General features: G+C 35.2%; 3 protein-coding genes across 3 annotated transcripts; 2 read left to right on the forward strand and 1 right to left on the reverse strand.

Moving 5' to 3' along the window:
- The first annotated feature begins 426 nt into the window (after positions 1-426).
- LOC123681031 lies at positions 427-10,116 on the forward strand. Its single transcript, XM_045619197.1, has 2 exons — positions 427-1,267; positions 9,637-10,116. Exons 1-2 carry the CDS (start codon positions 641-643, stop codon positions 10,114-10,116), a joined length of 1,107 nt encoding a protein of 368 aa, XP_045475153.1. The 5' UTR covers positions 427-640.
- On the reverse strand, positions 8,459-9,629 carry LOC123681038 (protein unc-13 homolog C-like). The gene is made up of 2 exons (XM_045619211.1): positions 8,983-9,629; positions 8,459-8,781 (listed from the first exon to the last, which is right to left on the reverse strand). The coding sequence occupies exons 1-2, from the start codon at positions 9,489-9,491 to the stop codon at positions 8,766-8,768; spliced, it is 525 nt and encodes a 174-aa protein (XP_045475167.1). The 5' UTR covers positions 9,492-9,629; the 3' UTR covers positions 8,459-8,765.
- Positions 10,117-10,565: 449 nt separating the features above from the next.
- LOC123688722 lies at positions 10,566-11,306 on the forward strand. The gene has a single exon (XM_045627364.1). The coding sequence runs from the start codon at positions 10,566-10,568 to the stop codon at positions 11,304-11,306; it is 741 nt and encodes a 246-aa protein (XP_045483320.1).
- Positions 11,307-25,360: the final 14,054 nt, after the last annotated feature.

A 25,360-nucleotide genomic window follows, 5' to 3' on the forward strand; every position in this document is an offset into this window, starting at 1 on the left:
CCGGAAATGTTAGTGAATATTGTTGAAAAACCTCCCACCATACAAAAGAACAACTGGGGAAAATATAAATATCAGAAAGATTTACAGGGAATACCAACATCCCTTGAAGATTTTGCAAATTGGTACGAAGAAGAGGTAAATTCTATGGCTTCTACAAGTAATCCATTCCAGAGAAGTAAACACATGTCAAGGAAAGAAACAGTTAATTTTTCAAAAAAGTCCGGGCCGAGAAAGGCAGAAAATTCCAAAGTTTGTGTATTTTTCAAGAGAGCGAATCATAAAATAGAGGAATGTGGTGAATTCATAGAGAAGACTATACCAGAAAGAAGACAATCAGTTATGAATTTGAGATTATGTTTTCTATGCCTCCAATTGGGCCACATGGCTAATAAATGTTTCCTCAGAACGAGATGTGGTATAATGGGTTGTAAAGGAAAGCATAGCAGTCTTCTTCATCTGGCAAGAGATCCATAGCTCATATCCAACTTTACAAGATAAAACAGCAGCTTCGAGTGAATTTTGTGTGAAATTGAACGATGTAGATCAAAAAACTCTGCTGAGAATAGCACCAGTTATACTTCGTGGGCCTTATAATGAAATCAAGACATTTGCCTTATTCGAGGAAGGCTCCACATGCTCGATGATGGATGAAAATTTAGCTATGAAATTGAACCTCTCTGGACCCATCGTTCCACTCTGTTTTCAATGGACAAATAACATTACCCATTTCGAGGATGAATCGAAAATGGTTGATGTTGATATTTCTGCCGACAGCAATAAACGAATCTTCTATAATCTGAAAAATTTGAGGACTGTTAAAAACTTGAGTATACCAAACCAGAAAATCAATGTAGATCTTTTGTCTCCGAATTTCCCACATTTGAACCGAAAAATTCTAGAGGCCGTGGAGAATGCAACTCCAGAAATTCTCATTGGCCAAGACAATTGCGGACTAATTATACCACGTCAGGTTATACAACCAAGAATAAATCAACCTATTGTGTCCAAATCCAAATTAGGTTGGACTATTCATGGAGCACTCACTGATTCAACTGATGGAAATGAAATGAATCATGAAACTCTGTGTTGCCGACATATTGAAGATGATGAACTCCATCGTATGGTGAAAGATAGTTTCAAGTTAGAAGCTTTCGGAGTGAATGAAAAAATCATCAGCTCAGTAGAAGATCGCAAAGCACTTGAAATCATGAATAGCACAGCTAAAAGAATTGGTAACCGTTGGGAAATTGGACACCTTTGGAGAAATATAATAATAATAATAATAATAATAATAATAATAATGGGGTAGCGGTAGGTGAATCCCTAGCGATTCACCTATCAGGAGAGTTGAATCGACTCCTGCCCACCGCAGATTCCAGGAGCTCCCTGACCCGGGAAGCTGAAACCTGTCGAAGGGTCCCTGTCCAGGGTAACGGACGAAGCCGTGTGGAAAGCAGCTCAAGAATTCTCCCACCGTAGCTCTGCGGATCGTAAAAAGCGATCAAAGGCCGTCTCCCCCACGACACGGAGGAACCCATGAATGATGGTGAATTTGAGGAATAGGAATATAGAGCCGCTGCCTGAGGTTCGTCAGGGCGTGTCTGGAGCCGGCGCTGGACATGACAGTATGCGGGACGTCGGTGACAGAGTGCTAAGGAGACGGGCGTCTGTCGAACAAAATGCTACGCCTCCACAATCTCAACATTCTAGGAGAAGAATAACACGAGTTTCTCCGACCGCTGAAGGTGCTGCGCAGGATCCACAACCAGCACTCACCCAAGCAGGTCTACCAAGAAGACGCATGAAATGGACAAGTTCGATAAATGAAACGATCATGCGCATATATTATGAAGTGACTAATATGGAAGAGGATAAAATAGGCTACCGGCAAAAATTATTTGCAGAATTCCACAGAAACTATCCCGAACTCCAAGTTTCGGAGCAAAGAGTAGCCGACCAATACCGGGTCATATTGAGAAATAAACTTGTACCCGATGAGAGACTTAACATCATAAAAAATGAAGTCCAACTGAGGCTACAGAATAGAGACTTCACTAACAACGAAACGACAATTGAAGAAAACTACGATTGTGCTGAAAACCAACACAACATCAATGCACAAATGAACACTGAGGAACAAAACAATGCAGATGTGATAGCAATAAGTGATGCTCAACGACGGAATATATATGCTGCACCCGTCGAAAATCCAGAAGAAGACCAAAGAGAAATACTGGAGCGATTATCTGCCACAATGAATAGATGCGTTATAGATTTCGAGGGCACAGATCCATTGAGAAGACCGATTCTACCAAGATTGAGGACATCCAAGAAACTATCTCATCTTCTGGTCATGACCAACAAGGAGATTATACCAAAGTATCTTTCTGACTACCATGATCTCGAATCATTACACCTCATCATATACTGTGCAGCATTTTCAATAGCAACAGTGCTGGGTGTGAAGCCAAAACCTAAAAGTCAGCAACCAGCCAGAGAAAAACAACAAAATAAACCACATTGGCAAAAAAGGCTAGAAAATAAAGTTCATAGCATCCGCCAAGATATTGGCAGGCTCACCCAATTTGCAAAAGGTTCGCCGTCTAGAAAATTACAAAAAATGGTGAATATAATAATGGATCGTCACCGGCAACATACAACATATGATCCAAACAATGAAAATGCTCAACAAATTTTAGACACACTGAAACAAAAACTTAGTGTGTACTCCGAAAGACTCAGAAGATACAATGAGAGCTATAGAAGAAAACAGGATAATATGATTTTTGAAAACTCCGAAAGAAAATTCTATAGAATGTTAAACAATAATATGTCAGCAACACCAGGAAGTTATCCAACCGTCGAGGATATTGAGAATTTTTGGACAGATCAACTGGCTACACCAACCCCCTACAACTCCCAGGCTGATTGGATAAGAAGTGAAGAGAAATCCTGTGAGACAATAGAACACATGCCGCATAACGCAGTTTCCATAGAAGAATTCCATGAAATATTAAAAAACACACACAATTGGAAATCACCCGGCCCAGATGGAATCCACAACTTTTGGTTGAAGAAATTTTGGTGTATACACGACAGGCTAGTTGAAACCATAAATGATGTTATAAGGAATCCAACGGAAATGCCCAAATTTTTAACAGCAGGGACCACTTACCTCTTACCGAAGAATCTGCAAAATACAGCGGATCCATCAAAATACAGACCAATTACATGTCTACCAACAATATATAAAATCATCACTTCATGTATAGCATCTCGTATCTACAAACATTGCGAGACAAATAACATAATGACAGCACAGCAGAAAGGATGTTCCAAAAATGCACTAGGATCGAAGGAACTGCTGATAATAGATTCCATCATATGTAACCAAGCCTTTAAAAAACACAGAAATCTTTTTATGACATATTTTGACTATAAGAAGGCCTTCGACTCTATTCCACATGGGTGGCTGACAAAAATTTTGGAAATATACAAGATCAATCCAATTACAATAAACTTTCTGAAGTATGCAATGTGCAACTGGAGAACGAATATCGAACTCTCTACGGCGAACATAACTACTAAAGAGATTCCAATAAAAAGGGGAATTTTCCAAGGAGATTCATTGAGTCCCTTATGGTTCTGCTTGGCGCTGAACCCCCTTTCTAAAAAACTGAATGCTACTGAAAAAGGTTTCAATGTCAAAGGAAATAGAAATACGATTGCACTCAATCATTTGCTATACATGGATGACCTAAAACTTATAACAGGCAACAAAAACCACTTGCAAATTATGGTCGAACTGGTGGAAAATTTTTCGAAAGACGTGGGGATGAAATTCGGATTGGACAAGTGTCGTACGATTAGCGTAGTGCGTGGAAAAATCCAAGATGAACCGATAGCTCTCTCCAATGGACAGGAGATAGAAGCAATGAAATCGGACGATCTTTATAAATACCTAGGAATTAAACAAAACCGACGAATAAACCATCAAAGAATGAAGGAAGACTTAACAACTGAGTTCATTAGGAGAATCAACAAAATTTTAAAAACAAACCTCAACAGCAAGAACATGACGAGAGCCATCAACACATATGCATGTTCAATTCTTACATACTCTTTCGGTATCATTCCATGGACCAAAACAGATATGGAAAACCTGCAACGCAAAATGAGAACCTTGATGACGAAAGCACACAAGCATCATCCGAAAAGTAGCATTGAGAGGACGACACTGCCGAGAAATAAAGGAGGCAGAGGTCTGCTAGACATCATGGAACTTGCCAATGGTCAAATTGAATGCCTACGAACATACTTTAAAGACAAATCAGGCACGTCAGAGATCTACAAAGTACTGTGTGAAGCAGACGAATCAACACCTTTACAACTGCACAAGGAGCAATTGTCATACAACCACCAGACAATCCAAGAAAAACTGCAAAGATGGAGAGAAAAGCCCCTACATGGACGACATTTCAACGAGGTGAACCAGGATCATGTCGACATTGAAGCGTCGAACTATTGGCTCACATCAGGTGTGATGTATCCAGAAACGGAAGGATTTCTTTTAGCCATCCAAGATCAAGTGATCTCAACAAGAAATTACTGCAAGCATATCATAAAGGATCGAACAATTACTGACGATCGATGCCGTTATGGGTGTCCAACGAATGAGACAATCCAACATATCACGGGAGGATGTCAAATGTTTGCAGGAAATGAATATAAAGAGAGACACGATGCAGTAGGAAAGATACTACACCAAGAAATGGCAACTAAATTAACACTAATTAATTCTGAAAAAATGCCACACTACAAATACCGACCGGAAACCATACTGGAAAACGAACGCTATAAACTGTATTGGGATCGTACAGTTTTGACTGATAAAACAGTCCCTCACAACAGGCCAGATATATTGCTAGTTGATAAACATCAAAAGGCAGCAATACTCATCGACGTAGCAATACCCAATAACAACAACATGCGTCAAAAAGAGGTCGAAAAAATTTCAAAATATAGGGACCTCGAATTTCAGATAAAGCGCCAGTGGGGAATGATATCAACGAGAACTATTCCAATTATCATCTCAACAACAGGAATAGTACCCAAAAATCTCAAAAGAAATATCAAGCAACTAGGACTTAGTGAGTATATATGTAATATAATGCAAAAAGCTGTTCTTTTAGGTACTGCAAGGACGGTGAGAAAATTCCTAGGAAGCGAAGGACAGGTCCAAGGATCGCGTGTAAGAGGACCAGAAGTTCGAAGAGACCCAGGGGACCACAAGGACCGGACACGACCGAGCTCTGCCCTTCTGATATTTTAAATATCTGGGATTGAGTGAATGTTCCTCTTAGCGAGGAGTGAGAAGCCGACGGCGAGGAGAAATCCTACGCGTATAGGCAAAAGTCGATAATAATAATAATAAATTTATTCACCACCAAATGGATTACATATTTCATTTAAGTTCATTATCTCAAAATTAATATTGAGGAAAGTGATCCAGCCTAAATTTAAGAATTTGTGTGCCGGGATCACCCTCATGCTGAAAATAAAAATATATATGACACGCCTGAAACAAGCAGCTTTTGGGATGGCAGTCCAGGAGATCGATAATGGACAAATAGGTGTAACTGGAATCTCTGAGTTTGCACTTATGTTTGTTAGTTTGCAACTATGAATATGAATTTTTTTTTTTTTTTTATTGTTATAATCTACTTCTTTTTTAATCAACTACTAAAATACTTTTTAGTTTGAAAACACTTTTGCAAATCTTTCTTTATTCTCCTCAATAAAAGATCTTATTAGTCTTCTATTCCTACCTCTCATAATCAACTCTTTCAATGTGCTTGGAAGCACGTTATAGAATTTCGGCAAAAAGAAAGTTACGAACCTGGAGCAAAAAGAATTATTTACTCCAGGCATATATAAACGTTCACTTATATTTGTTCTGGTAGAATAGTCATGTAAAATTACAGGAAAACAATTATATATTTTCGGCAAGTAAGTCAAACACGAAAGAATATACAGATTTCTAATATTTAAGATATTTAGTTCTTCATATAGTTTTAATGTTGGATATCTTCGTGGTTTACTAGACAATATCTTCAGAATGCTGTTCTGACATGTTGACAACATTTTTAGGTTAGCGTCGTATAGACCCCCCCAAACAACAATGCCATATCTCAAGATGGACTCAACGAGCGATCGATACAACAGGAGTATTAATTCTCTGTCCAATATCTCCCTAAGTTGGAAAAATTTGTACATTATCTTGCGAATTTTTGATGTTAAATATATTGCATGTTCACTCCATTTCAAATTTTGATCTACAATTATTCCCAGGTACTTTATTGTTTTAGTTCTTTTTATTTTTATACAGTTACATGTTTTTTTATTATTGCAAGATGAAGCATGGATAGTAAGATACTCCGCTTTAGGTTGATTGGCATTAGTTGGAGATATTGTCATGAACTTTGTTTTTTCAAAATTTAAGTCCAACCTACTCATTCCTAGCCATTGATATATCGCTTCTAAACCAATCTCTGCCAAATTATATACTCCTTTCCATGAATTAGAAGAAAACAGAAGAGCCGTATCGTCAGCATATGACACCACTTTGCAGTCTGGGATTAGGCTGCCAATTTGGTTTATATACGCCAGGAAGAGTATAGGACCCAATACCGTGCCCTGTGGTACCCCCGTGGTAATTGATGCGTAGTTACTGAACTTATCATTTATTTTTACTTTTTGTCTTCGACCCGTTAAATAATTTTGCAATAAAAGTAGTGGGCCCCCCCGTATACCCAATTTTTCCAATCTATCCTAAAGAATGTTGTGATCAACCCTGTCGAATGCTTTAGATATGACCAAAAAAACCATCAAATCTTTTTTGTTGTTAGAATTATGTATGTAAACATCTTTTATCAGCTCGAATATTGCATCTTCCGTAGATCTTTTCTTTCTAAAGCCGAATTGATTGGTGAATAAAATGTTATGCCCCTCAAAAAAATCTTCCAACCGTTGTTTTATGCATTTTTCAAATATTTTTGCAAAGTTACTTATAACCGATATTGGTCTATAATTTGTAAGTTGACTTTGATCACCAGTTTTAAAGATTGGTGTAACAATTGAAATTTTCCATGCACTCGGTACCATACTTGACTCTATACACTTGTTATATATATAAACTAATGGTTTAATTAAAAATTTCTGATATTTTTGAATTAAAGTTACCGCAATTCCGTCTTCGCCGGGTGCTGAGTGAGCTTTCAATGACTTGATATGCAAAAACAATTCATCCTCCGTTACAGGATTAAGAAATATTGAGTTATTATGTTTCATAGGTTGGCTGACAGAGTTTGGTAGGTCCAGATTTTGATCGACGCTGTTTTTTGTTTTCATAGGTATGTTGGTAAAGAATTCATTGAAAGCATTTGCAACCGCTTCATCTCCATCGCAACACTTGTCATTCTGAAAAATACTAAATTTTCTGGGACCAAACTTGTTTCTATTGGAATCAGTTATCAAATTAATAGTCTGCCAAAGTTTTTTATAATCTTTTTTATAATCTGAAATTTTTTTGATATAGTATGTATTCTTGGTTATCTTTATTAATTTATGCAAAAAGTTTCTATATTCTTTATATTTGGTTGCTAATTCAGAAGTGTAATTTTTAATCAACTGTTTTTTTAAATTATCCCTATGTTCTATCGATTTTACGATACCTTGCGTAACCCAAGGTTTCCTTTTTTTATTTTTGCTGTTAATTTGATTTTCAATTGTACATTGGTTCACGTTTGACAACAGTTTAGTAATGAAAATTTCATATATTGTTTCAACAGATTTATCTGCTTCATACACTCCTCGCCACGTTTCAGTTTTCAGTTTTGTAAATAGTTTATTATGATTAATTTCCCTTTTATTATGTGTTTTGTTTACTTCATCAGATATTTTCTTATTAATTATACTTAAACCAATACAGTAATGATCAGTGATTGAACTCCGAATGATAAAAGGTTTTATGCTATCTTTTTTATTATCTAAATCAGTTGTTTTAAAGAATAAATGATCAATTATGGTAGAGGAGACTTCACTTTCCCTAGTTGGTTTATTGATGCATGAAAACAAACCATTTTCAGACAAAACGTTCAAGTAGGTATTAACTTCGAAATTTTTTTTATCTTTAATATTTATATTTAAATCCCCTATGAATATTTCAGTTTTTAGTGGTTCAATTTGACCGAAATGATTTTGTAAATCGTCCAAGAAACTGCTGAGGTTCAAATTAGGCGATCTATAACAGGCAGACAGGCCGTAATCTTCACCATTTACTTTAAAGATACATCTCAGAATAGTTGTTTCATGATATATACTATTATTGCATTTAGCATTTATTGTATCTCTGACATATAAAATTAGTCCATCATTTTTATTATTCAACGATTCATTATAAAAACTGTTAAAGCCTCTAATTTTAAAATGATCTAAGTTATCCACTCTAAAGGTTTCAGATAGTACAAGAATATCAATATTATTTAATTCTATTTGTTCCAAATATAAAATTAACTCATCGAAGTTTTTACGTATACTACGAATATTAAAGTGCAATATATTGAAATTCTCTTGTTCAGAAAAATAATTTACCTTCTGAATCCCATCAAAGATCTCTGTGTCCAGACTACCATACCCATCCACTCCATTAAAATAGTCCAGTGACATAAATGTAAATGATTAATATGCAATTAAATCCAATCAAATCAAGCGACTCCGTACCTAACACAAAAACAATATTATGAAAAAAATCAAACAACTAAAGTAAATATCAATATTTATCCCAAGTGTATTATCACATATCAACAAGAAATTTTTTTAATTTATTTAGATTTGAGTAATTTTAAATCCGCAATGTCCTTTATTTTTCTAATGCGGTTATCTTTTCTCAAGAATATATCACCGAAATGAGTAAAAACTAACTTTCTATCATACATCTTGGTGACTTCTTTATAAAGATGAATTTTTTTTCTTAGCAAGTCCTCAGCTATTCCAATCTTTGTTCCTCTCAGTAATTTGCAATTTTTTAAAACCATGGCTTTATGCTGGTATTTCTCAAACTTCACAATAATTGGTCTAGTTTTATCATTTTTCACGCCAACTCTCTGCGCCTTGATTATGTCTTCCTTCTTAATGTTAATTTTCATCCTATTATTGAGTAGATTAATTACTTGCTCCGATGTTTTTTCTTCAATCTCCTCATCTAAATTGTATATGCAAATATTATTCATCTTACTGACCTGTTGTAACTGATCGATTCGATTTTCCAGCTGTTGAATTAATGTTTCTTGTTTATTTATGGTTTCTTGCAAGGTGTGGATCTTATCTGTGAACTTCGATAATAATTTATCGATAAATTCGTCGTCACTTACGATTTCCTTTAATGTTTCTTTCATGGATGTTTTTATTTCATTGGTGATTTTTGGGCCCATTCTGATCAATTAATAATAATAGCCAGCAATATAACTTATTTCTAAATTTTCTTGACTTAGTTTATTTTATATACTTCTCGAAAACTTTATAAGGTACGGAGCATAAATAAACAGGACTACTCGCCACGCGCCATATGCGATGAATATGGATGTCGCATTTCCTGACAGCAAAGTAAACGCACTCAACCGTCTTTCCTGTATGGAGAGGAAAATGAAGAAAGATTGTGCATTTGCAAAGCAGTACCGTGAAAGGATCCAGGATTACATCAACAAGGGTTATGCAAGAAAATTAGAGTTAGAGGAAATCACAGAAAATCCGAGAAACTGGTTTTTACCACATTTTGCAGTGTGGAACGTCCATAAGCCCGGTAAAATCAGACTTGTCTTTGACGCTGCTGCAAGATCATTTAGATATAGCCTCAATGACTTTTTACTACAAGGTCCAGACTTTGTTCCTTCCTTGGTTTCCGTTCTATGGCGCTTTAGGCAAGGAAAAATTGCATTTAGTGGGGACATCAGGGAAATGTTTCACCAAGTGTTGATAAAAAGGAAGATCGATGTGCCCAACGATTTCTTTGGCATGATGAAAATAACCTTGGTGGAATTCCGGATGTTTATGAAATGAATGTTATGATCTTCGATGCCGTGTCTTCTCCATCCGTAGCCCAATTCATCAAGAACAGGAATGCTGAATGTTTCGAAGATAAATTCCCAGGAATAAGCAGAGCAATGAAGAGACAACATTATGTTGATGATTATTTGGATTCATGTAGCACAGACGAGGAAGCTATTCAAAGAGTGAGATATGTAATTTATGTTCATAATCAAGCTGGTTTTGAAATGGTGAAATGAATTAATAACTCCAAGAGGGTTCTAGAATCAATTCCAAAATGTCTTCGTGCTGAATCAGAAAAAAACATTAAAATTGATTCACAAGAAATCGAAAGAGTTCTTGGATTGTCTTGGTCTCCAGAAACTGACCAATTTATATATTCGCTGAACTTTCACAAAATTCCTATTGAAAAAACTTCAGGATCAATAGCACCAACGAAACGGGAGGTCTTGCGGATCATCATGTCAATATTTGATCCTATCGGGTTTTTGGCACCTTTGATCATAAAGGCGAGGATATTGATGCAAAATATCTGGAGGAGCAACGTGGATTGGGATTCAGAAATACCTGAGACGTTATTACCAGCGTGGCAAAACTGGCTTCATGAACTCAAAGAATTGGCTCCTATTGTAGTGGACAGATATTACTTTCCAAGCATTTCTTGTGTAAAAGAAGTGGACCTGCACGTGTTTTGTGATGCGAGTGATAAAGCTTATTCCTCTGTTGCTTACTTCAGAACAGAAGAAAAGGAGGATAATAATGAAATACATGTCTGCTTTGTTACTGCTAAGTATAAAGTTGCGCCATTGACTCAGCAAACCATACCCAAATTAGAGTTACAAGGAGCAGTGTTGGCATGCAGACTATCCAAGAAAATATGGGAAGAAGTTGAATATAAAATTCGCGAAACACATTATTGGACTGATTCATTGGTGGTACTTAAACGAATAAGATCCCAGTCGAGAAGGTTTCCTATGTTCGTGTCATGTCGAATAGGAGAAATCCATGAAAATACAGATGTTTTCCAGTGGCACTGGATTCCTTCTGAAGAAAATGTAGCAGATCAGGCTACCAAAGAATTGAAAAATATTAATCTTAAACAAGATGGAGATTGGTTTAGCGGACCATCGTTTTTGAGAAAACCAATGAAATTATGGTATTGTGAGGGTGGCAAAAATTCAAACGAAGAAAGGCATTTATAAAAGACCTGTTACGAAGCTGTGCATCCTTCCGACCACTTAGTGAAGATTTAAGTTCTTCACGGGGGGGAGAAATGTTAAGGCCAAATTCATTTTTTAATTTGACAGACGAGTGAACAGGAAATCAAAGGAGTTTAGTTTTTTTGATAGTTCTGAATTTGTCAAGTTTTAAAATAAAAAGTTATTGAAGAATTTCACATTGATATAACTTTCTCAAATAGAAAAACTCAAAATTGTGCTTAAAAGTGGAAATTATACCAAATCTTTTTTGGACTTTGAAATAACGTGACTGTTCTCTTTTATTTTTTTATTCTGACAACTTTCATCAAAGCCTACTATAAATAAATCAAAATCAATTCAACTCAAAACGCAACACTACCACCTTGCAATTTCAAATAAATTGCAATCAATCTTCACTATAAACAATATTTGGTGGGTTTTTTAATACATCGTCCACTTCGAGTTTTGAGTGTACCTGTACTCGTTGCTGTGTTCTCAGAAACATTACTGGAGGAAGATGGATTTGTCGAGGATGAGACTTCCGTGTCACTACTACCTATTTCGAGTGAATATATTTTTTGGACCGGTCTTAACATTTCTCCTTTTTCAGTCCGAACTCGAACAACACGAATACCACCTTCTTTGCCAGGAAATATTTCAATCACTTTTGCTAAAGGCCAATCTATGCGTTTCTTATTATCATCTCCGATCAACACTAATTCCCCCAAATTTATGTTTGTTTCTGTTTTTTGATTATAATGTTGTCTCAAAGCACCTAAGTACTCTATCCTGAATCGTTTTTTCAGATCTAAACTCAGCTTATTTCTGTATCTAATCCTTCGATTAAGGCTTTCCTGATCTAAAAACTCAAAATCTGGAATTCCAGTTTCTTTTATATTTTTTAAAAACATTGCGGGAGTCAAAGGCGATAAAATTTGTTCAGAGTCAGAAAGATATGAAATTGGTCTTCCATTTATTACAGCCTCACAGTCACAGACCACAGTTGAAAGTTCCTCGTAATTCAAATTTGCTCTACCTAGCACTTTTCGCAATAATTCCTTCAACAACCTTATGAGACGCTCCCACCAGCCACCCCACCATGCTGCAGATGGTGGGTTGAATTTCCACACGATACGTTCAACAGCTGTCTTCTTGACAACTTCTTCCCAATCGACTTTTTCTAGAAGATTTGAAGCACCGACAAAGTTTTTCCCACAATCACTATAAACGATACTCGGTCTTCCTCTTCTTGCTACAAATCTGCGGAAACTTTGTAAAAAGACCTCTGTAGACAATGTGGACACTAGTTCAAGATGGACAGCCCTATAAACTGCACAAGTGAAAAATACTATCCATACTTTTACACCATTTTCAACAAAAAGTGGACAAGCCAAGTCAACACCTACAACTTCAAAAGTGCATGCATTACGAACTCTAGTCTCGGGAAGAAATGAAGGACCAACAGAAAAGTGCTTTGTGGAATACCTTTTACACCGAATACATTTTGAAATAACTGATCGTATTGTTCGACGTCCTCCAAGTATCCAATACTTTTCCCTCAGAGTATTCATCAAAATTTGAACTCCAGCATGACACGTATTAACATGTACTTCGAATATGAGTCTATGAACTAAAATATGTGAAGCGGTAAGTATTATTGGATATCTGAAATCTAAACAATCCTCTTTGTAAATCAATTTTGTTTTGATTCTCAGTAACCCAGATTCATCTCTAAATGGCAATAAACAATTAATCGATTTAAGATTGTCCGAATCTGCAGACCCATCTTTTTGAATAAATTTTAAAATTATCAGTTCAGCCAAATCAAGTTCCAGAACCGTTAATTCACCTCGTAATTTGTCATTCTGAGTTCTACAATTGTCAATAAAACGTTTCATCCAAGCAACCATTCGAACAACCTTAGAAAATCTACTAAAATATTTATAATTATTAAAACTATGTACTTCTGTAGGATTTATTCAATTAAACGTATCTGGGTTCTGACAGAAAAGATTCTTATTACATTAATTAATTTGACAGTTGATTAGTTTTTGTTCCAAAGATTACTCTATGTGATAAACTATATCTAACATTTGAGAACATCTTCAACACTTTCCCTTGTTAGAATAGTTTTTATAACTCACAAAACAAAAATTAAGAAAGTCCCATCCTTGAACACATTATTAACAATCTTGTTCGGGGCAAAGGTTTAGTAAGAACATCAGCAACTTGTTCTTGAGAACTTATCTGCTGAACAGCTAAATTTTCTTCCAAAACCTTTTCTCTTATGAAAAAATGTTTTATGTCAATATGCTTTGTTCTGTGATGAAACTCTGGATTTTGCGCTAATCTCACCGCTGCAGAGTTATCTATTTGCAGTACTGGAATGTGATTTAGTTTGATAATAGCTGAGAATAGTCTATTCAACCATATCACTTCTTTTGTGGCTTCATTCGGAGCAACAAGTTCCGCTTCAGATGTTGAAGTAGCAACAATACTCTGTCTTTGCAAAATTAATAACAACTCCTGAAGTGGATCTGCCAGTTTTTGTGCATCCACTAAAATCAGCATCACTATAACATTCCAATTCTTTAGCTAGACCTGGTTTATATGCAATTCCAAAATTCATTGTTCCAGAAATATATCTGAAAACTCTTTTCAGTTTCACTACATGATCATTAGTTGGGGTTTCCAGACTTCTCGACAGAAAACCAATTGCATATGCCAAATCTGGTCTAGTACCAACCATGAGGTACATCAATGCACCTACTGCTTGTCTGTAGGGAAAGTTTGTACCTTCAGTAACTTTCCCTGATTTGAGGATCTCCGAATCTGTTTCTATTGGAGTCGAAACAGGTCTGCAATTAGAGAAATTAAACCTCTCCAAAATTTTCTTCGCATATGCTTGCTGACTTATTTTGATGACTCCCTCTGGATCAGTTGTGATTTCTAGTCCCAAGAAAAAGTTGGCTGGCTTGTAGGTTATTTTAAATTCCTGCTTCAATTCATCCATAAATTGGTCCAAATCCTTTTTTTGATGATGCAGCAACGAGTCCATCATCGACATATAAAGCTAGTAATATTTTTCGATTGTCTACTGCACGAATATATAAGCAAGAATCTGCGTCATTATTTTTGAAACCCAAACGTTTCAAATATAGATTTAATCGGTTATACCAACAGCGAGGTGCTTGCTTCAGGCCATAAAGACTACGTTTTAATTTACATACCCTATCAGATCTATCATTGAAACCCTCAGGTTGTTTCATGTATATATTTTCTTCTAATTCTCCGTATAAGAAGGCAGTTGAAACATCGAATTGTCTCAAGTGCATTTTCTCACTTGCTGCAATACTGAGAATCGATCTCACAGTAGTTAGTCTTGTTACTGGGCTGAAGGTCTGATTGTAGTCTATGCCTTGCCGCTGATTATACCCTTTAATTACTAATCTGGCTTTGAATCGTTCTACACTTCCATCTGGATTCATCTTGATCCTATATATCCATCTACAAGGTAGTGCCTTCCTACCTTTGGGCAATTCAACTAATTCCCAAGTATTATTTTCTTTCAATGAATTGAACTCACTATTCATTGCTTCTATCCATTTTTCATGATCATCACTCGCTAATGCTGCTTGATATGTTTCGGGAATACCAACTGCTTGAAATATTTCTTCAGCATATAAGACGTAATCTCCTAAATATGACGGAGTTTGAATAGAACTTCTGTTCCTGAGATCATATCTTCTTTCTTCATCTTCACTCTCTTCATTTCTTTCGTTAATATCTTGTTCAATATCAGCTTGAAAATCTCTGTCTCGATCTTCTATGGTTTCTTCTGAATTATTCAGGCTACTTCTTTGTATATATTCTGGAACACTTTCACTTTTTTCTGCGTTATTTTCTTGAATTATTTCTTCAGGAGGACTCTTAACTTGGTTACATATACTCAATTCTTCATCAAAAGTAACATCTCTCGAAAGAATTACCTTCCGCTCTTTCTTCAACCAAATTCTATATCGTTCATCTCCATCATAACCCACTAAATTTCCTTTAACGGCCTTGTTATCCATTTTACGCCTCTTTTGTGCAGGAACAAGAGCATAACAGTTCGAACCTATTATTCTCAAATGTTTTATTCTGGGTTTTTTACCATGCCACAATTCATATGGACTTACACCATCTACTGATGACTTTCCAGTTCTATTGAGAATATAAATTGAAGTGTTAACAAATTCAGCCCAGAGACTAGGATGAAAATCAGCTTCAGGATTCGAGTTTTTCAGCGTCCTGGCCATCTCTATTATCGTCCAATTTTCCCTCTCTGCGCTTCCATTCTGCTGAGGAGAGTATGGTGCAGTGAGTCTTTGAACAATTCCTCTGTTTCAAAATGACTCTCACTTCTTGGTTATCAAATTCTCCTCCATTGTCACTCAACATTTCTTTAATTGTGTGATTCAAGGTCCTGCAATGTGATAACATCTCTGTTAAGGCAGTTTTTGCCTCAGATTTTTCTTTTAGGAAATATCCATACCGATATTGTGTATAAACATCCTTGATGACAAGCAGGTACCTTTTCTTCTGAAAAGATTTGTCGAACGGTCCACAAATGTCTGCTACAATAAGTTCACCTGGTTCATTCACTTTGTTTCTTGTACCAAAAGGCAAACGATGAGCTTTTCCAAATATGCAAGGTTCACAAGTGACTTTTTCATTTTTAACATTTATATTCAATTCTTTCTTGAGTTTTGATTGTACATGGCGAATATCCTGATGTCCCCATCGTTCGTGATATACATTATTTTCACTATCAGGCATTTTCTTTACAGGGTTAATTGAGCTTTTGAATAAGCCACCTCCTATGGATCGTTCTCCAGTAACCATTATCTCATCATTTATTTTCAGTGAACAGTGTGTAGCAGTTGATTCAAAAATACTATTTAAGTTCTTGTCTTGCGCTGCAAGAACTGAAAATAAATTTCTGGAAATATTTGGCACATACCATACGTCACGTAAAGTAATTGCTTTCGTCGAACCAACATTTGAGTTAGCTTTTATACTGCCTTTTCCTAAAGCTTTGAGAACTTCTTTACCAGCTGCTCTTATTTGTTGAACTGATTCAAATTCTTCGTACTCCATGAAATATTCCAGTGAATTAGCTACATGTCTAGTGGCGCCATTGTCTATCCACCAAGTATTACCGTCTTCTTCAGCAATATTTGCCTCATCAGATGTGAACATGCTTACATTTACTGAAGTGTGACCTTTCGTGGAGGTAGTGTTGGAATGCTTATTTTTCGGTGGTTTACCATCGGCAATCCATTTTCTGCATACTTTAACCCAGTGACCTTTCTTCTTACAATAGTTGCAGAAACTATTCTTCATGAATTCTTTCCTACCTTGTGCAGTTTGTTTTTCTTGGCTTTTGTTTGCGTTGAAAACTAGAGCTTCTTGTAAATTTTCTTTTGTTTCCTGATTTTCAGATTTTGTGAAATTACGTTCATACATACATAGCTGGACAGACAATTCATCTATCGTTTTGTCTTGGTCTTTTGTTAAAAGCATCCAGCTTGAACGGAAAGTTTCATATGAACTCGGAAGAATATAAAGAATTTTACAGATAATCATAAGGAAGAACATTTTCTCCTTTGGTTCTCAAACCATTATTAAGATCATTGAATATGCGTTTCAATTTGGCAATATGTGTGGAAACATCTTCACTATTGGTCCACTTGAATGAGAAGAATTCCGTACATAAATGAAATACTTGATCTTGAGACGTAGCCTCAAATTGCTGATTCAGGGACACCCATGCTTCACGAGCACTCTCTTTGTCCATAATTTTCTGATATACCACATCACTTACAGCACTTGTTATCATAGATTTTGCATAACTGTTTGCTTTTCTATACAAATCTACTTTTTCTTTGTATATCTTCAGTTCTTCCGATTCAGCGTCAAATCCTGGATGAACTGGTTTTACTAATTTTCCATCTATAACTTCTAGAGCTCCTTCATGATAGTCCAGTAAGTCTCTTATTTTATGTTTCCATATAGGCCAATCAGTTTCCCCATTCAAATGTTTGATGTGGCGAATAAGATCCATTTCTTAAACTTTTAATTCACTCACCATCTACAGAAAACACTCCAGAAGCGTTCTGGGCCCATAACCTATTAAAACTATGTAATTCTGTAGGATTTATTCAATTAAAAGTATCTGGGTTCTGACAGAAAAGATTCTTATTACATTAATTAATTTGACAGTTGATTAGTTTTTGTTCCAAAGATTACTCTATGTGATAAACTATATATAACATTTGAGAACATCTTCAACAATAATACCAACCAGAATCTGCGAAATCAAGATTACAAACTAAAGTTTTGAGTGTTTCATTCTTTATATCCTCCTCATTAAAACTAAAATTCTGACTCGGCCATTCTGATGAAGGGAATTTCAACCACTGCGGCCCCTCCCACCATCTTGATTTCAGTAGCTTTTTCGCGGAGCAACCTCTGGATGGCAAATCGGCAAATCTGAACGAATACAGGTCCACCACAGATTCAGATCCGGCTCGAAGGACCAAATGTAAATTCAAATGTGAAATTCTTCAATAACTTTTTATTAGAAAAACTTGACAATTCAGAACTATCAAAAAAACGAAACTCCTTTGATTTCCTGTTCACTCGTCTGTCAAATTAAAAAATGAATTTGGCCTTAACAGATTGAAAAGGGAAAAAAATGAAACTAAAAACCTGGACTTCTTAAAGATCTACCTTTGGCTCAGAAGAACATGGTTACAGCTTGTTACATCTCACGTCGCTGTAAAAAGAATGGAGTACGTCATACTCTTGATTGGGTATATTCCTGCATCCTCATGAAAATCAAAAGTTCTAAATTATACAATCACATTAGGGAAAAAAAAATTTTACCATTGCCATGTCCAAGCACACTTTCAAGGTGAATATCTACAGCGATAATTCTATCATAAAGAGTTATAAAACTTTAAATTATTTTTCTTTTATTCAGATATATCAGAAATATTAATGGCTCTTTTGGGATTCCGAACAGAAGTTTTTGAAATTATGAAAGAAAAAACCAAGCCTATGGAAGTGTGGCAGCGACATGGATGCTGCTTGTGGACGAGTGTAAAGTTTCTAAAAAATTCGTTAAAAACATAATGGAATTCATTGGTTTTATCGATTCGGGGCGTCACACCCCACATAAAATGGAAAATAGTCTTGGAGATCATGCTTTGGTCATGATGTCTCAGCCATTTGCAGGTCATGGTCTCCAAGCATCGGCTTTCTTTTTAAGCGGGGGTGATATATCAGGCGAAATTTTAGCAAAAATAATGCTTGAATGTGTTATTTTATGCGAAAATGCGGGTCTCTACATAGACATTATTACCAGTGATTGGGCAAGCTGGAATAGGAAAATGTGGAAACATCTAAATATAGAGAACACCAGTCACACCAGTGGGGTGTGAGCACCCCATGGATGAAACCCGCACTCTAAGGATGTGTTCTGATTTTCCACACCTCGTCAAGTGTTTGAGCAATAATTTGAAAAATAAGAAAAATTTCAGGTTACATCAATATAATATCCTTCAATTTAAAATCACCACACTCCATTATTCCAGACTCCAGGAGGTTGCGTGAAGTTTGCGCATTTTCAAAACTTGGTTGTATATGAGTCAACAAAAATGTTCAAAATGGCTCACAAATTGACATGTAGTCATATTTATCCAAAGTATGGAGAAAAAATCAATTCTCGGTTAGCATTTCAGGTAGGATCAAATTTTTGTCACTAGGTAGAAATGAAAATATACTTCATTTTCTAGATATTCAGTAATACAACAGCTGTAGCTTTGGATATATATAATAAATTTCTTTATTTGCAGAAGTATTACATAACAGATAAATGTTCAAGAAAATATAACGCTAAAAAAAAAAAAAATAACGTCTGCAAACCGGAGCTTAAGGCAGTAAAAACTGATATGAAATTAAGCTCCAAATTCACACAAACTGTTTGTTCCACAAGTTACATGAAAAAAATAAAAAAGTTCCCCCATAATTCCATGCACTTAATAAAGAAAAAAAAAGATGAAAACATGCAATCATACCACTTGCACCTCACACTAATCGTCCAAGAAGCAATTGCTTCATCCTGTACCTAAACTTGGCTAGACCGAGATCCTTGAAGTCATTCTGTATCTGATTGTACAAAGCGTAAACTTGGTAAGAAAAAGATCTAGTGAACAACGCTGTTGAATGAGCAGGTGGTGAAATCAGTCCCCTATGCCTCAAATTGAGATTATGTACATCAGATCGAAAACGTATTTTATTGTATAGGTAAGGTGGACTCTGGTGAACTATGATGGAATGAAACAACACAGCCGAATGAAGTTCTCGTCTTCTATCCATATCCAACCAATTGCAACACTTCAGTTTATGAATTACCGGATCATATTTACGTATTCCATAAATAAATCGAAGGCAAGATCTCTGAACCCGCTGAATCCTATTCTTATCTGCTTTTGTGAGACATGGACCGTATACTACGTCACAATAGTTAAAATGACTCAAAACCAAAGAATCTGTCAGCAATATCTTGAGTTTAGTTGTAAGGGAATGCCTGTGAGGATAAAGCATCCTCAAACTCGCAAAGGCTTTGCGTGTACACGATGAAACATGATCACTGAATCTCAATTCCGTATCTATTACAACACCCAGATTGGCGGCGGACCTTACGCTCGGAAGAATTTCATTATTCAATCTGATCTCTAAATTGGCAGAAACATGCTGCTTGTTTTTTCCGAATATGAGAACCTTCGTTTTTTTAGGGTTGAGCAAAAGTTGGTGTTTTTTAGAGGTCTCTGCAAGAGCATTCAAGTCAGTATTTATTATAGAACTTGCTCTGTTGGCATCACATGAATGAAAAGAATGTAAGACCTGTATATCATCAGCATATCGAAATACTTTACCGTACTGTATGTCACACGTGATGTAAAATGTATATATACAGAAAAGCAGAGGGCCCAGTACTGAACCCTGCGGTACACCACCTCCCACAACTCCAATATCCGAATTACCCTCTTCCGTTTCCACATATTGTCTTCGACCTATCAGATAACTTTTAACGAAATTTACAGCATCAACTGAAAACCCAATATGCATCAAGATTGCGAATAACAAATCGTGATTCATTCTATCGAAGGCTTTGGAATAGTCAAGCAAGGTCAACACACACGTCGCCCCCAAATCAATATCAGACAGTATAGAATCAACTACATCCAACAGAGCCGTGCAACAACTGTATCCCTTTCGGAATCCAGATTGTCTTTCGGGCAAGATTTTGAACTTATCTAGGTGTTTTCGTATTCTAATCGCGCAGAGTTTTTCTAAAATTTTTGAACAAGGGGATAAGATGGAAATAGGTCGTGGGTCATTCAATTGCTCCGGGTTATTGACCTTGGGTATTGGTAAGACTCTCGATATCTTCCAAGTCGCAGGAAACTCCGATGCCAAAATAGAGGAGTTTAAAATATTTACAAGATACGGTTGAATGAAGGGACAGCACAAGCGAATCATATTGATATTCAACTGGTCTGGGCCAGTGGCATTGGATGTTATATTATTTATAATTTTTGAAACTTCCTGTTCATCTGTCAAACAAAAATCAAATTTTTCATCAAAGTCCATCAAAAGTGAATTAGAATAATAATTAATCAGAGTATGGTGAATAAACTTATTATTATTATTATTATTATTATTATTATCATCTGGTTCTTCATAACGTGTATACTGCAAGAAGAAATCATTTATTTCATTTGGGCTTTTTAGGTTGTTGGGCAATGAATGGTTATTGACTTTGCGATAAATACCTAATTCTGTTAGTTTTCTCCACAATAACTTTGTGTCAGTCTGGGAACTATTGAGACAATGTACGAGATGAGCTTTTTTCTCTCGATTGATAGCTTTAGTAACTAGATTTTTCATTCGCTTGTAGCCTTCCCAACTTTCAGGTGTCCTAGTTTTTCTATATTTACGAAAAAACCTATTTTTAAGTTTCACCATTTCTTTTATTGTTGGAGTAAACCAGGCATTTCTTTTTCTTTCACTATTATATATTCGCAAGGGCGCAACTTCATCAAATAGAGCAGTTAGTAGTTCGGTGAAACAAGAGACCTTCGAATCAACATCATCAATATTGAGAATATTATTAAAAGGTGTAATCAACAAAAATTCTTGAAGCAACTCTTGTTCAACACTACGTAGATTTCTTGACCTGAATATTTTTGTTTGTTTATGTTCACATATAATATTTATATTACAAAAAACCAAATTGTGATCAGAAATATTGTCCACAGATTCTACACCCGCTCTACAGTTATCACCAAAAGTTACCAAAATGATATCAATCAACGTGAAAGAGTTTTTAGTTATCCGTGTGGCATCATTGACAATTTGTTTCAGATTGAAAATGTCGATTATTTCATTAAATTTTATTGTCCTTGAGTCATTCACATCAAGAAAATCAATATTTACATCGCCACCACAAACAACATCGTGACCAAATGAATAAAAATTAGATATTGAATCTTCGATTTTATCAAAAAATTGTGAGATTGAACCATTAGGTGGTCTATATAGAGTTCCCACTACAATATTTTTTCCACCAACCTTAATTCTGAGCCATAAATGTTCAAGATGAGATAAAGACTCCCCAAGCAAGACCTCAAAATCCAACCCACAACGGATAAACACTCCAACACCCCCACCTCGTCCAACTCTGTCAACTCTCACAAAGTTATATTGATCTATATTAACCAAACTTGTAGAAATATCTGATGACAACCATGTCTCGGTCAAGCCTAAAATATCATATTTTTGACTAGTCAAGAATAAATTAAAATCGGAAAAATGAGGTACAAGTGACCTGACATTGTAAAAGGCAATGGATAATTTTCTCATTTCATTCTACATAAGTTATACACAAAATAGGAATTATTTATAGTACAAGAAATTATCCCACTTTATTATGTATGAAAAAAAAAAATAAATAAATATATTTTGAAAATTCAAAGGAATATGAGTGAAAAGCAGTTAAATATAAAAAGAATAAGAACAAACAGCTGTTCAAGAACAAAAAGAAAGTATGTGTATGCACCAACGAAAATATATTCCATTCCTACAATACATAAAATTTACATTTTCAGATTTTCAGTAGATAGAAGTTTTTTAGTTTTACCATTTAATTTAAAATAAATTCTTCCATGATTAGACCAAGCTTTTCCTCTTCCAAATTTATTTACGGCACTTTTCAAGAGTTCATGATTGATTTTAGTTAAATCTTCAGTTATAACGATACCAGTTCCTTTTAGTAGCTTTTTGTTATAAAATAACAATCCAACAAAGTTTTTGAAAATGTGGATGCAACATGTTATTGTACGTCGGCTAATAATTACTATTTTTTGGCTAATAAATAACTTTTTACTGCTGTGACTTATACAAAAACAGTTCAACTTAGAATAACAACTTTTACTATTACTATGGAAACTTTTTCATATTTGAATGATTAAAAAGCCAACTGACTATTAAACTATATAAAACTGTAACATTCTCCCCCCCAAAAATTAATAAAACAACAACTTCATTGAATATCTAGGGGACATAATTTAACAGCTGCTCTTCTGTATGTTCCCAGTGTTGTTTTGACGTCGGCGCTTCTGACTTGTCCATCTTTTCCAACAAAAACAGCTTCGATCACCCCTTTCATCCAGAAGTTCCTGGGCAAGTCACCATCGATTATCATTACTACGTCTCCTACGACTAAATTTTTCGTCTTCTTGTGCCATTTCGTCCTTCTTGTGAGAGTTGGAAGATATTCCCTGATCCAACGTTTCCAGAAACAGTCTGAAAAATATTGGGATATCTTCCACTGCTTTCTCGTAACTAGATCTCTTTCCGACAAGAGGCAAGGAAGTGGAGAAGCTGTTGGAATTAATACATTTTAAATATACACGGCTATTTATTATTTTGAGTTACCTTATGTAACATTTGACAGTTGTTGTTTTGATGTCATTAGTAGAAGTTGTAATAAAAATATTGCGTTCAGTTCAGTTCTTTTAAACTGCGTATTAACTAAAATAATAACTACAGGTTATGGGCCCAGGCATTCAGTTTGCATAAAAAGACCAAAGTTTTTTTGCAACTGTTGAACAAATAAAGAACGTAAAATTCGAGAAATTGAAATATCATAAAAGAAATCGAAGAAAATGGCTCAAGCATCAACAAGTTATAAAATAGAATCATTGAAAAATGATAACTATGATACTTGGAAGCTTCAAGCACAAGCAATTTTGACAAGAGCTGGTTTATGGGATTATGTGTCTGGAAAGAAAATCAAACCCGGTGACACAGCAGACGAAGAGACTAAAAATAAATGGATTAACGATGATTTAAACGCAAAATCAGAACTTATTTTAATAATATCACCAAATGAACTGAGACAGATTAAAAACTGTTCAACATCAAAAGACATTTGGGATACATTGAGCAAAATTTACCAAAGTAAAGGACCTGCTCGTAAAGCAACATTATTGAAAAGTTTAATTTTGCAAAAAATGAATGAAAGGGACAATATTCGGCAACATCTGAATAAGTTTGCTGATACAGTAGATAAATTATCCGAAATGGATATCCAAATTAACAATGACTTACTCAGTATTATGTTGTTATACTCTCTTCCTGTGTCATTTGAAAATTTCCGAATAGCCATAGAATCCAGAGATGATTTACCTACACCAGAAAATTTAAAGATAAAAATTCTAGAAGAAAGTGAAGCCAGGACCAAAACTTATCCAAGTAATAATCATGGAGAAGAAGCTCATCTTGGAAGAAACCGAAGATATCGAAATAAAGGTTTCAAAAATTTTGGAACAGAAAACAGATTTTCTAAGAAGAAAACCTTCCGACAAGAAAATAGAACAAACTGTGAAAATTGTGGTCGTTAGAACCATAGAATGCAGGGCTAAAAACAAGAATGAAAATCCTAAATCTTTTAACACCGAAGAAATTTATCTAGCCACTGGAAATGAGAAAGGACATGTAAATAGTTGGTGCCTCGATAGTGGGTGTACATCCCATCTTTGTTTTACAAAAGAAATGTTCAGAGAAATTGATGAAAATTCCGAAAACGATTGTTTGAAACTGGCATCAGAAGACCAAACAACACCAATAGAAGGAAAAGGCGAAGTCACATTGACATTTCCAGATGAAGATGAGATAATAAACTTGCCAAATACACTTTACGTACCAAATCTTACAACTAATTTAATGTCTGTTAGCAAAATTACCGACAAAGGATACACGGTGTTATTTAAGAAGAATAATGCAATAATAAAAGATAAAAAAGGGCAACCAATACTGAAAGCACAAAGGAAAGATAATTTATATTACATACAGAGTGAAATTTCATCCAATGATGAACAAGAAATTTCATTTTATTCACCTAAAATGATGTTGTGGCATGAAAAATTAGGTCACATTAATGAAACTGATCTTAAATCTGCTATGAATAAAAACATAGTAAATGGTTTAGATTTTAATACATCAGACAAATTGAATGATTGTGGAATATGTATAAAAGGAAAAATGACGAGGTTGCCATTTCCTCCAAGAGAAAATCAAACAAAAAATATTTTGGAAATAGTTCATTCTGACGTATGGGGACCAATAAAAATGAAGTCACATGGTGGTTCTCAATATTTTGTAACGTTTACGGATGAATACTCCAGATATTGCAAAATTTATTTCCTTAAACGAAAAAATGAAGTTCTAGAGATCTTCAAAGAATACAAAAGTGAGGTAGAAAATGAACACGACAGAAAAATAAAATTTCTCCAAAGTGATAATGAAAGGTGTGAATATGTCAATAAAGAATTCGAAACATTTCTGAAGCAAAATGGTATCAAAAGAAGATTATCATGTACATACACGCCACAGCAGAATGGTATTGCTGAAAGGAAAAACAGATCATTGCTTGATAAAGCACG

This window comes from Harmonia axyridis, chromosome 1 (genome assembly GCF_914767665.1).
Source record: "Harmonia axyridis chromosome 1, icHarAxyr1.1, whole genome shotgun sequence".
NCBI classification, from domain to species: Eukaryota; Metazoa; Arthropoda; class Insecta; order Coleoptera; family Coccinellidae; genus Harmonia; species Harmonia axyridis.

What these genes read in the sequence shown, in the direction of transcription:
- LOC123681031 (XM_045619197.1), top strand. Translation starts at nt 641, where the DNA reads ATGATGGATGAAAATTTAGCTATGAAATTGAACCTCTCTGGACCCATC. An exon ending in TTGGACACCTTTGGAGAAAT is followed by an intron (nt 1,268 to 9,636) that starts ATAATAATAATA and finishes TATGCGATGAAT; the next exon opens with ATGGATGTCGCATTTCCTGA.
- LOC123681038 (XM_045619211.1), bottom strand. Translation starts at nt 9,491, where the DNA reads ATGGGCCCAAAAATCACCAATGAAATAAAAACATCCATGAAAGAAACA.
- LOC123688722 (XM_045627364.1), top strand. Translation starts at nt 10,566, where the DNA reads ATGTCAATATTTGATCCTATCGGGTTTTTGGCACCTTTGATCATAAAG.